The sequence below is a fragment of the Corylus avellana genome, chromosome 11, assembly GCF_965113065.1.
Source record: "Corylus avellana chromosome 11, dhCorAvel1.hap1.2, whole genome shotgun sequence".
NCBI lineage: Eukaryota > Viridiplantae > Streptophyta > Magnoliopsida > Fagales > Betulaceae > Corylus > Corylus avellana.
The window spans coordinates 7,932,108-7,945,403 of NC_142500.1; the positions used below are offsets into that span (position 1 = coordinate 7,932,108).

General features: G+C 35.1%; 1 protein-coding gene across 1 annotated transcript; it reads right to left on the reverse strand.

Moving 5' to 3' along the window:
- Positions 1-429: 429 nt before the first annotated feature.
- On the reverse strand, positions 430-13,062 carry LOC132166595 (Leucine-rich repeat protein kinase family protein). Its single transcript, XM_059577441.2, has 12 exons — positions 12,839-13,062; positions 10,905-11,075; positions 6,746-6,878; positions 6,499-6,570; positions 5,584-5,727; positions 5,265-5,336; positions 4,974-5,039; positions 3,692-3,762; positions 3,469-3,615; positions 2,807-3,148; positions 1,268-1,662; positions 430-1,142 (listed from the first exon to the last, which is right to left on the reverse strand). Exons 1-12 carry the CDS (start codon positions 12,849-12,851, stop codon positions 831-833), a joined length of 1,938 nt encoding a protein of 645 aa, XP_059433424.2. The 5' UTR covers positions 12,852-13,062; the 3' UTR covers positions 430-830.
- Positions 13,063-13,296: the final 234 nt, after the last annotated feature.

The window sequence follows — 13,296 nt, forward strand, 5'->3', positions numbered from 1 at the left end:
TGGAAAACCTAGCTACACTCACTATAATACACGACCACTTACGGTTTTTGCTTGTGTAGTCAAGCCTCATAAGGAATAATAATAAGCTTGAAAAAAGGCCTAAAAGGAAAAGTAAAACTAGTTCTAATATGACTAGGACACTTGTCTTGAGTTACCATTAATTACATTTTATTTCACTAAAAAATTATAATTAAAGTTTAGTATTTATTTTGATTAATCAAAACTCTTAATAACGTCTTATAATTTCAATTCACGCTTCTGTAAAATCATCCATAGTTGAATTAAAGTCATAAATAAAACTATCCCCTTTAGTATCCATAGTTGAGGTGTTACAATGTACCCCTTTGAAATGGGGTGATCCATTGATACCCCGACTAGCCTCTTTGATTAAGGCTACCTATAGGAAAAGATGGGTCCCTTCTTGTTGACAGCCAGTTTCTCTGCGGATTCAATTGCTTGTTCTCTGACGTACAAAAAATTATAAGCCCACAAATTTGTTTCAATCCTTCCCACCATGCCAAAAGATATATTTCACATAGATTCCATCATCCAAAAAGAACAAAGGTAAATTTTGTGCCAAACCAAAAGATTGTAATGATATTGAGGGATAGCCTGCTGATGATGTTCCCTTAGATACATTTTTCACCACAAGATACTAATTGTCAATATTTCATAGGTATATAGTAGCCAACACAAGTTAAATTTTGGCGTAATAAATACATTGGCCATGGTAAGAGAAATGTAACTTGCCCATATATGATGGTTTCTTCCTTTTTTCTTCCTCTTTTTTTTTTTTTTTCTTTTCAAAATTTATATTATGCCTAAAAGCATTATCTGGCTTTGGACAACTGTATGGCTTCTTGATCATGCGTTGACTCTTCAGCCCAAGTAAAATTGTGAGAGATGAGGGAGAACTCTTGATTCCTTCCTTCTTCAAGCTGCTCCCACTCGGCCCATCTCTCAGCCAGACCCACTCCCTCCAGCATTCCTACTACTTGTGCCATTGTTGGACGCTCCTCAGGTGAGCTTTGAGTGCACAGCAAGGCAACCTGAACAATGGTCTCAACTTCTCTGGGATCATAGCTCTTCAAGTTCCCATCTACAATGTCATCCAGCCTATTTTCTCTCTGTAACTTCTTGATCTGTTCAGAAAGATTTACAAGAGAGAATGAATAAATGAACAAGAGGGAAGCCTCCAGGCTCCAGGATAGAGTATAGGTAAGTCCATATATAGTTCATCATAAGTAGCAAAGATTTAAAATCTTACATGATCAAGCAGAAGAACATCCTCTTCCTCTTCAAGCCGAGAGAAATCTATTGCACGCTGACCAGTGACAAGTTCGAGAAGCATTATACCATATCCAAACACATCTGTCTTTTCTGATGATTTTCCGGTGGACAAATATTCCGGGGCAATGTGACCCATGGTGCCACGCACTTGAGTGGTAACATGAGTCAATTTCGCATCAACATCCTTTGCCAGCCCAAAATCCCCAAGAATGGCTTCAAAATCATCATCTAATAGGATATTTGCAGCCTTTAGATCACGATGTATAATCTTAGGATTACAATGCCCATGTAGATACTCCAAGCCATGGGCAGCACCGAAAGCCACTCGTTTCCTTGTAGGCCAGTCCAACCCTTTCTCTCCAGGTTTTAAATCTATGAAAAACATTGAAGGAAAAAAATTGGAGAATTGAAATATGAGCACCCACTCATAATCAAGCTGGTCCAAAAACAAGAAATATAGATATAACAACAGGTTACTTCATTTTGTAATCAATATTCGCAAGCAGATTGTCCATCCTCTACTCACACAAACATGTTGAGATGGAATCTTGAAAAAAAGAAACCCAAACATTGAATCAAGTGACCTCAATTTACACGCACATATATAACATACATATATACACATACATATGATGTAACACTTCGCACTCAATATCTTTTCATTCACTCAATAAATATTTTGTGAAGCCTACCATTAGCATGCCTATAATGCCTTTCCAAATTTCAAGTCATCAGATGTCATGTAATATGTTAATATCATCGAAGTTCATGCTTCTAGTAGGTACTTAAAATATAAAAATACCATAAAATTTGATCATTTGTTAAACGGTATATGCATTTTTAATTGTCTCAATAATTCATGAGCATGATGGATACGTACAAATCATGTAATTCAACTGTGGATTTAGTAAGATATTGCACTAATCAAAATTCACTGAATACAACATTATCAAAATGTTACGAGATAATTTGCAATGTTTTAAAATGAACCAGATTGGATAGAATAGTTGAACCAGATCAACCATAAATCGGTGCAAAGTATGGTCCTGGTATACCTTATTTATAACCAACTGATTTAAAAAAAGGATTGAACCATTGAACTGCCCAACCAAACTGCTGATCAATCGTGAACCGAACCGATCAAAGGACCGATTGGTTCACTATGATCAGCTTAAATGAAAACTAAACCAATAGCAAATTTCAAACATTAGACAAAAGAATGGATATATAGAACCCCTAACACTACGCCAACTTAGTGTTTTGTGCAGGTATTACACTAAATTATACAGTTTTTTGAATTATACAGTTTTAAATTATACAGGTCTAACTTAAAACTGTAATTTTGACTGAGATTTCAAAAAATTTAGGATTTTGTTCCACTTATGATGCCTAAACCCAAAGTATGAACCAAGGTAAGAAAGTACTTCTGTGCAAGTTAGTCTAATTTAAAATTGCAAAGAATTAGAGAAAATCAGATATGATGGACTAAAAGCAAAGTGATTCTTAAAGGATATACCTCTTAAGCGGTATGCAACACTAAGATTTTGCATGAATGGATAAACAAGGATCCTCTCAGATGAGGTTGTACAAAACCCTATCAACCGCAATAGGTTCCTGTGAACTGCAACACTTATAAGATAAACTTCTCTTTGGAATGCAGCCTCTCCACCAGGACTGTAATAATCTGTAAGGCGTTTCACAGCAACCTTTGTGTTGTCTGAGAGGAAACCTCTATAAACTTTTCCAAAGCCTCCTTGTCCAATCATATTGCTTTCACTGAAGTTGTCTGTTGCAAGTTGGAGTTCACGCAAAGAAAATCTTTTCAGCTGGCCATAGGAAATTTTACAATCATCTTCACCTAAAATGGACAAAAAAATAAATAAATAAATAAATTAGGCGCCCAGAAGTATCCAGTATTAACTCACTTTACAGAGTTACAAGCATTTGAATATAGTTAGTAGAAAAATGCAATGAAAGTATTTATCTTAGGAAGCTAATGCATACATCAGTGATTTTTAAGCTTATTTGGGAATCACCATTTATCTGCCTAGCTAATCAGAAGGAGATGATAGGCTGTAAAAAATAAAATGAATAATTTGACATGGTTCAATGGTGTCATTATTAACAACAGTTATATATAAGACCACTAAAAGATCAAAAGGCCAAAGGTGAAATTACCTGCAACATCAACAAAGATATCACGTTTGAGTTTGTGCACATAATAATGGTATCCATATGCAAAAATGGCCCCAAGTGACAACAGTACGAATGCAGCACAACTTGCAGAAGTTACCACCACCCCAAGTTTCGACTTTCTGGTCGAAACTGCAAAATATTTAAAATGTAAGTATCTCCTAGATAATTTGAACATGAATGTTATATTGAAACACCATCAATAAACCTGGAAGAGGAGAGCTAGAAACACAAGGTTGCTCCAAGCTAGGGCCACAAGCAAGACCTGTTCCTGTAAAACTGACAGAATGATGCTGTTGATAACAAATCCTGTACAAACGTGATGTACATGAAAGACATACTTCCTTTATCTGATGTACCCGTACAAATCAGACATGTATCCATAACACCACAGAGAAACTTCAGAATTACTATAAGGATTATACCAAGGCTAACAATTGTGCTTGTCTAGCAAAATTATTCAGAAATGTTTTCGCTTTTCAAACACTGAAAGAACCTATTAAGATGATAGTTACAAAACGGATTTTAGATGGGCTCCCACCACTAACATACTTTTCAAAACAAACCATTTTTTTTTTTTGTTTTATAAATATATCATTTCGTTGATGAATATAGAGGGGCGCAACCATAATACACAAGATGTATATAAAGAAAGTCCCCATTAGGTGCTAAAAGAACAAAAATCCACAAATTCAAAATAGTTGGAAAATTGAGAGATATTATACGCCACAGTCCAACTAAAAAGCGATTTTATGTGGAAGAGAATGATGGTTGCCTCTTAGATCCACATGCAAACAATAGAAAAGGAATCAGATAAGAACTGACATGTTATGATCTGCAGTCATCTCTACTTCCAAGAGTATTTCTCTATGACCTTGCTTTGGCTTGACTAGCAACAGTTAAAGGGTAGTACAATCTAAACAGAGCTAATTGTATCAACTTTGATGAATTAAAGTAAAAGGTGAAGCAGCGTAGTTGAAGGTGAAGATGGTAGAGGCCAAAAAAGACAAAAATTGACCTGAGTCTTTATCACCACCAAGAAACTTTAGCACTGGCTAGCTGGCATCTTCATTGCGATTTTGTAATTGTATTAAAAAAAATCCAGCTAGAACAGAGTGCCATTTGTTGCGTAATTAATAAACTCCCAGTTTTGAGCTGCATAGCAGCCATTTTCCCAAATCAGTCTCTTGTAACAAGTTCATGGACAAAAGATTCAATAGCAATATTATTTCTTTGTCATCCATTATAAGCAATCATTTATTAGGTTAACAAAAATGGTGTTCTTCAACTAATTGGAGTTTTAATTAAACCATAATGCTAAAATCAAACTTCCATTATTATTATTATTATTATTAATTGTTGTTATCATTTTTTTTTTCTTTTGGCCCCCCGCAGGGGGGAGGGAGGGAGAGAGACTAAGATAGTGTTGCATTATAAAAAAAAAATACTACCAAAAACTGAAAGAGATTTAGAATTTGTAATGGAATTACTTAAATGACAGAGTTGAAAAGAGTTGCACAGGGATTCTTCCGGATAAGCCATTAGATGAAAGATCCCTGTAAAAGAAAAAAATCATCATAAATATGAACTCTGGCTGTAGCACACAATTTACTCTTACAAGAAATTAAGAGAAAATTTGTGCTTGGTTGAGGGAATTTCTGTTGAGAAACTGCGAAACAGAGTTTTCTTGGCATGCTGCATAAAAGCTTAAGGTGGGACAAGATTTAAATCAAGCATCAAAGCATAACAGTAATAGAAGCCTTAAGATAAATATTCCTTACAGTTCTATCAACCCAGTAATATTTGCAATGGAGTCAGGAATGGGTCCAGATAAGTGATTTCCTCTCAATACCCTGAATCACAGGTGACATCAGCACTTTTTTTCATAATCTATTTTTGGCTGTGGACAATAGAAAAGTGAATGTACAAGACTTGATTACAAAATTATTCTTTAAAAATTTTATGATATTACAAAGAGAATAAATATAAAGGAATTACCAGTGGAGATGGCTCAAGGACCTTTTCAAGAAAACATAAATTTTTTCATGCATAGGAAAAAAATAAGAAAATTTGATTGTTCAACAGAAATGGTAGTCTTACAAATGCTTGAGGCTGGAAAGCTGACCCCAAGGGACAGGAATAGGGCCATTGAAATTGTTATTTGCAAGATTTAGATTTTGAAGACGTGTCATGTTGGCAAGGTAATCAGGTAACACACCAGATAGATTATTGTTCTGTAATTCCCTGCATCAGGTGGAGTATATTAGTAAAGCATGCAGGCAATTTATCATAATGGATACACATCCCAAAAATACAAAATGTGATTAAACAAATCTTGAAAACCCAATAAAAGACTGGAAATACTTCCAAACAGTAATAATATAAGCGTAGATCTTATATACCCATTCAATTAATTTGTACTTTGTACTCTTAAACAATTCTCAAATACAAAGATGAAATTCCCCTCACTTGTGTGAAAGTATAATACCCAATGTGAAATGGAATCAGATCGTTACAGTTTGGATTGGAAAGAACTTTGTACCAAATTCTTGAAAAAACATGTGGCATAAGGACATTCTAAGGCAGCTTTGGTTGTTTATCAAACCATACTAGTGGCGTATGAGCCACAACACATATTTGCACCCTTGAGTGTCCATGTACATATATTTTATGCATTTAATCTATAATTTCTAGATTTGATTTTCATTACCACCCATGCTTATCCTAATTTTTAGGAAAAGCGTTTCCTTCTTTTATCAGCACTATATTTCTCGAGCTAGAAAAATGCATACCAATTCAGACACCGATACTAATCATAATGAAGATACTCATCAAAAAAAATTTGTCAATTTTAGGCAAGATTTATATTTAGATTCCAGATCATCATGTCAGCAAATTCAAACAGATACCATAGATGTTAAAAGGAGCATACTGTAGCTTATTAGATAAATGCTGCTACCACTTTGTCCAGTCATGCAAAAAGAGTAACCTTAATGCATCAAGATGATAACTTACAAGCTAACCAAAAATTTCAGTTTAGTAATTGAAGGTGAAAGCGATCCTGAAAGTCCAATTGAGCCAAGGCTCCTGCAAATCAGTACATTGACAAAGTAAATGTACTGCAAAAGATAAACAGATTCCCTGATGAAAGCAAATGCAATTGGATTAAACTGGAAATAAAAATTTACTATTTTATTAATCAGAAAGATTTCTGCAGGTCCCTATAAATTAACATATGTATCTTCCAAGCTGACAAACTTACAGGGATACGACCTTATCTCCTATACAAGTGACATGTGACCAACTGGCGCATGGACTCACAAAATAATGATTCCAATCTGTTATTCGACCATTGGAATCGTTGAGTGCGTTAAGAAAATCAAACAAAGCTTCACCTGAACATTGGCAAAAGTGGAGCATCCAAATGTTAAATATATGATACAACATTTAAGACAGCCAACGATGGCTGGGGAAAAGAATCCATTCTATATGATGATGCAAAAATAATAGTAATAATAAAACAGAAGTGGAAGGAGATGTATTAATGTGACACTGACTCTTTCAGATACTTTTTGTCTTTTGCTTCTTTTTTTTGGATAAATAATGTATATTCATAAAAGTGCAAAGAGACGAACTCTAGCACACAGGGAGTATACAAAAGACCCCTAACTCATAGAAAAAGAACATAATGCTAAAAACTCATAAAACGCAAAAATAGGCAAAATAGTCCATGCCACTCGCCAAAGAAACAAGGTGTGTAGCATCAACTTCTTCAAATTTAGCAATCCATTGTCACGATCGTCAAAACTCCTTGCGTTTTGCTCTAGCCAAATAGACCACATCAAACACAGCGGAGCCATCCTCCATATGCACAAAGCATTACGGTTGCCCAATTGACCCACATTAAGAAAGCGTTTTGTGTCTATTGACGTAACATTCTTTGAATCTCAACCATATTTATCTTAGTCTTCCACTAATAATGATACACTTGATGTTCCTCTACCAATTACTGTTTCTATTACTCCGTTAGTTACTCAACCTTCTCTTTAGGTATATACCTGACGATACAGATAGACCATTCTATCCATGTGACCGCTTGTCTCTTCTTCGTCTACCGATTCTGCTTCCAGAACTTCCATTGAGTTACCTATTGCAGGCTACATCCTTCTTGTGGTATATATAGATGACATTGTGATTACAGGTGATAATTCAGAAGGCATTGCTTGATTGAAACTGTTTTTACAGCAGAAGTTTCATAGAAAAGATTTGGGAAAATTAAGATATTTCTTGGGAATTGAAGTTGCTAGATTCCGAATAGGTATCAATTTATCTCAAAGATGGTGCCTATTTGCTTTTTTTGGTGTCTTTGGAGAGAGAGAAATAATAGGTGCTTCGAGGATGAGGAGAGGTCTTTTGAGGACTTTTTATCCTATTGTTTCCATACTCTGTATCTTTGGACTGTAGCGTTTGTTTTCCCGATTTCGGTTAGCTATGATGATTTCCTTGTACGTTTTTCCCTTTCTAGTTAGGTGTTCCTCCTTGTATACTTCCAGTGTACTTAGGGGCGCCTTACGCTTTTAATAAAACCAGCTACTTACTTATCAAAAAAAAAAATTTATCTCAAAGAAAATATGTACTTGATTTGTTAGAAGAGACAGGTCTCCTGGGTACTCGTTCTGTTGACATTCCAATGGATCATAATCAGAAATTAGTAAAGGATGAAGGAGAATTATTTGAAGACCCTAGTAGGTATCGTCGTTTGGTTGGAAAGTTGAATTATCTTACTATTACTAGACCAGATATCTCATATACAGGTAGCGTTGTTAGTTAGCTCTTGGAGGCTCCTTAGGGTTTCACATTGGGAACCTATTACTCGTATTATTCGGTATTTGAAAAGAGCTCCTAGCCTTGGAATATTGTATAGACCGAATGGACACCTTCGGCTAGAAGGGTTTACTAATGCAGATTGGGTAGGTTCTCCATCAGATAGGCGATCTACTACAGGATATTGTACGTTCTTGGGTGGTAACCTGGTGACTTGGAAAAGTAAGAAACAGACGGTGGTGGCACGGTTGAGTGCTAAGGCAGAATACAGGGCAATGTCTAATACTGCTAGTGAATTGACATGGTTAAAACATTTTCTCCAGGAAATTGGATTTGCCGCTCCTACTCCTATCCTGTTATTTTGTGATAATCAAGCTGCTATACACATTGTATCTAACTCTGTCTTTCATGAAAGAACCAAGCATATTGAGGTCGATTGTCACTTTGTTCAAGATAAGATTCTCAACGGAGATATGTCTACACTATTCATGAAGTCTAGAGCTCAACTAGTTGATATGTTTACAAAATTATTGTGTCAAAAGAAGTTAGAGTTTATTTGTTTCAAGCTGAGCTTATATGATATATATGCTCCAGCTTGAGGGGGAGTGTTAGAGGGGAGTATTAGGGTTAATAAGTTATATGGGTATTCTGGTCTTCATATTCAAAGTTACAATATATATATATAGTGTGAGAGGAAGAAGACAACGTGATTATCGAGCCTCTTCTTCAATTCTCTTCTCATGCAAACCCTAAACCCTATAACAGTTACCAAACACCCTATATTTCTAATTAAGCTTCTTACCATGCCTTATCTGCTCTTTAGTCTAGTCTTATTACCAATATTTCATTTTCATGTATTCCTACTTGTCTTAAAGATGCTTTATCTCATAATGGGTGAAGGAAGGCTGTGAAGGAGAACATGTCTACCTTGCATTGTAATGAGACAAGGGATCTTGTCCCATTACCTTCTGGTAAGAAGATTGTTGGTTGTTGTTGGGCCTACGCTATTAAATATCAACCCGATGGTACCATTGATCGTTTGAAAGCCCGCATTGTTTTCAAGGGCTATATACAAACTTAGGAAATGGAATATGCAGAAACATACTCTCAAGTTGGTCAAATATGTTCAATGCAAGTTCTTATTTCTCTAGCTGCCATATTTCACCGACCACTGTATCAACTGGATATGACAAAATGCCTTTCTGCAACACCCTGGGTTTGTTACTTAGGGGGAATATGGCAAAGTGTGCAATTAGAAAAAAACCATTTATGGGTTGAAACAAGAACCTAGAGTATGGTTGGGGAACTTTGTTGTTACTAGAGTTTTGCATGATGAAATGTCAAACGAATCATTCAGTCTTCTTATTCTACTGGTAGCACGTATGGTTTACTGATGGTATATGTTGATGGCATCATTTTGATTGGTAATGACACCCAAGGAATAGAAAATTTGAAGCATTTTTTAAGCACTAAGATTCAAATTAAATATTTAGGCAAGCTTAGATACTTTCTGCTTATATAGGTGACTCGATCAGTTAATGGCATTATTCTTTCTCAAAGGAAGTATATATATTAGACCTTTTGAAAGATTCAGGGGTACTGGTGTCCAAACCAATTAGTACTCCAATGGATCCAAATCAGAAATTGACAATTGATCAAGGGGACCTCTTGGATGATCCAAGCAGGTATAGAAAATTAGTAGGAAAGTTCAATTATCTCACTATTACTAGGCTTGACATCTCCTTTGCGGTAAGTGTGGTTAGTCAATTTCTTAAGAAACCAAGAATGCCACATCGGATTGCAATACAATTAATTCTCAGGTATTTAAAAGGACCACCAGGGCGTGGGCTTTTATATAAAGATCATGGCCACTTATGTACTGAAGCTTACATAAATGCAAACTGGGTTGGTTCACCATCAAATAGAAGATCTACTACTAGTTATTGCACGTCTCATGGAGGAAATCTTAACATGGAAAAGTACAAAAAAAGCTGCTGTTGTCATCATCAAGTCTACTATTGAAGCAAAATATCGAGCTATACCCCATAATTTTTGCAAACTTATATGATTAAGAAATTTTCCTCAAGAAATGAAGTTTAAAGTAAAAACACCTATGAAACTTTTCTGTGATAATCAGGTGCCAATTCATAGAGTCAGAAACCTAGTATTCCATGAGCGAATGAAGCATATAAAAGTAAGTTGTCACTTTGCTCATGATAAATTGACTAATAAAGAAATAGTTACTCCCATATGTGAAGACAAAAAATCAACTGGTAGATTTTTTCACCAAAGCTCTTAGCCCAAGACGAGTTGCATTTATTTATTCCAAGTTAGGATCATATGACATATATTCTCCCACTTGATGGGTCGCATTAGATTAGGATAAGTTATATTTTATCTATTGGTTATTTGATTTAAGGTGTGTGATTAAGTTTATCTTGTTGGTAAACATATTAGAGTAAAAGTTTGCTTTCTTTATAAATAATAACATTGTGTGTCAGGGCCAATTAGAAAATACCCCACCCCTTATTTTTAACTACAGGTATAAACAGGAGAAAATTTTTGACAGAATAAAATCAAAGGTTTAATCTCTATACCTTCCACATCAGGTTCCGTGGATGAATAACTGATTATCAGCAAAATGAGAAGTATAACACAGCGCATGGTTAGCTTTAGAGGATGCCAGCCTAAAAAAGCTCCAAATATGCAACTGTCTTCAATTTCCAAGGGGTATTCATTAGGTGACCTCCTGCCCTGTTTTCGGAGCTCTATGTAAAGGAAAATAATATGATTATTCCAAGTAACAGAAACAAGAGGGGAAAAAAAAAAGGAAATTTAGGCAGTTTGAATGACTGTTGAAAAGAAAAAGGAGCACATGTATCATTAACAAGGATATGGATTCAAACAACATATGCAGGCTTTCGACGAGATTGTCCCATACCACCAGTATAAAATGATGCAGGCAACAAAAGTCAAGTTTATTTTAATTTAGTTTTTATTTACTTTTAAGAGTCAAAAGTATTTTTTTACATATTTCTGGATATGAGCTGTACTTTTGATCCATTAAATCTTATTTTTGGGCTTATTATGTTATTGGGTGCTTACACAATTTAAGTCCAATTTGGTCATATTTTGTATTTTGTCCTATTTGGGGTATTAGGTTTTATTTATGAATTTCACAAGTAAAGCACAATCCCTTAAAATCCCCCTACTAGTCAAATGCCAGTTGATCAGACAGACCAGCACTAAGAAAGATTTCTTCAGCTAGAGACTACAGTGTTGTTTTCCTCTTAACCAAAAACCCTCAAGAGGCAGTTTAAGTGACACAACATGTCAATCCATTGAAGCAATTTCACAACTTCTTCTTTTCTTTGATGAATACTATTTCACAACTTCATTTAATGAGAACAACTAATAGTCAATGATTTTCGTATATACTTATCAAAACTTCCAAAAGACATCACAATGCCCTCTCCAAAACCTTCATAAACCTAAAGTGAAGGAGTTTCCCAATTCTTTTACTCCATTTGGTTGGCAAGAAACAAGGTCAAGAACTGAAGACAACAAGAAACCAAACTCTACAAATTGTCCCTGCCACGAAAACTTCATAATAGACTGTAACTACAATCACTTGTTTATTCTTCCGGATAGATACGCCCTCAACTACCAATCACCTAAGAGCGGCCCAATATGCCATTCCCTTCCTTGTGTTTAGGAAAAATTTCAAAAAAATCACAAAAATCTACTCACATCAGATTCCCTACATTTAACCAACCCGTAAGGGTTGCTACAGTATTTTCGAATGCGTAAAAGAACTACTTTGGCTCCTTATGCATTATTTTAATATAATATTTCTCTTTCTTCTCTCATATTTCATCCTTTTGTTTTTAATTGGAAATTGTGTTAGGATTTTGTGAAAAAAAGTGAGATAAAGAACTTGTATTTGTAAAAAAATAATATTCTAATGGTACAGAGAAAGGTAAGAGAAATTATTATGAAATATATTTTTATAGGGAAGCAAAAAGTAATTTTGTACTCTAAACTTATGGAAAATCAAAGGAAACTGCTGATAGTTCACCAAAAAAAAAAAAAAAAAGGTTACCAAATAGTCCCTTACCCTTCATTAAGCACAGAAAAGGAAAGAAGTAAAATATATATATAAATGTATAAATTTATTTTTTTCTCTCTTTTTTTTTAAAAAAATAAATAAAGAAATAAATATAAGTTGCAAAACGAATATAAAAGCCCCAAGTTTCCTTCATTTCTCTTCAATAAAATTGAAAACTCGCCACCACTAGGCCAATTTGTTGTGCTGGATAAACAACGAGGTGAACAAAAGTAGAGACAAAGTGATGACATAGAATTACAGAGAAAGTTTCTAACTGAAATGCAATAGTGATAGAAAGTACAAATCTGTGAGAGCTAAACACACATGAAATAATCAAACATAACGATTTCAAGACTCAAACAATCAGAGAAAGAGATATTATGAGTTAAAAATGAAGTTAAGAAGAAACCAAAAGAAACTCACTCGTCTCAGCCATGGCTGCTGCTGCTGCTGCAACCCACCATGAGAAAAGATGGGAAGGTAGAAGTAGTAGAATGATTTGAAGATGAGCATGAGTGTCAAGATCAAAGGGAAATGGGTGATGGGTCAGTGCAAAAGGGTCCCACTAAGCAATGAGAGGGGAAGCAATGGCCAAAAAAAGAATTCCGGGAAGGCCAATGGGAGAGAATATGGAAGGTACTTGGTGGGTTTTGGTGGTGGAACCAGAATGAGAATCCCACTAATGAATGGGTCACTCTGCTTTTAATTACATTTTTTTTATCTCATTATTGTTCTATCTTTACCCTTTTTTAGTTAAGTGCGCAGGTGAGAGAGACAAGGCATTTCTTTTACACAAGCATTCATAGACCATTGACCGTCGCCCAATGGTGTGATTTTGATTATATTCCCTGTTTGGATGACAACGACACCTCAAATTTCCC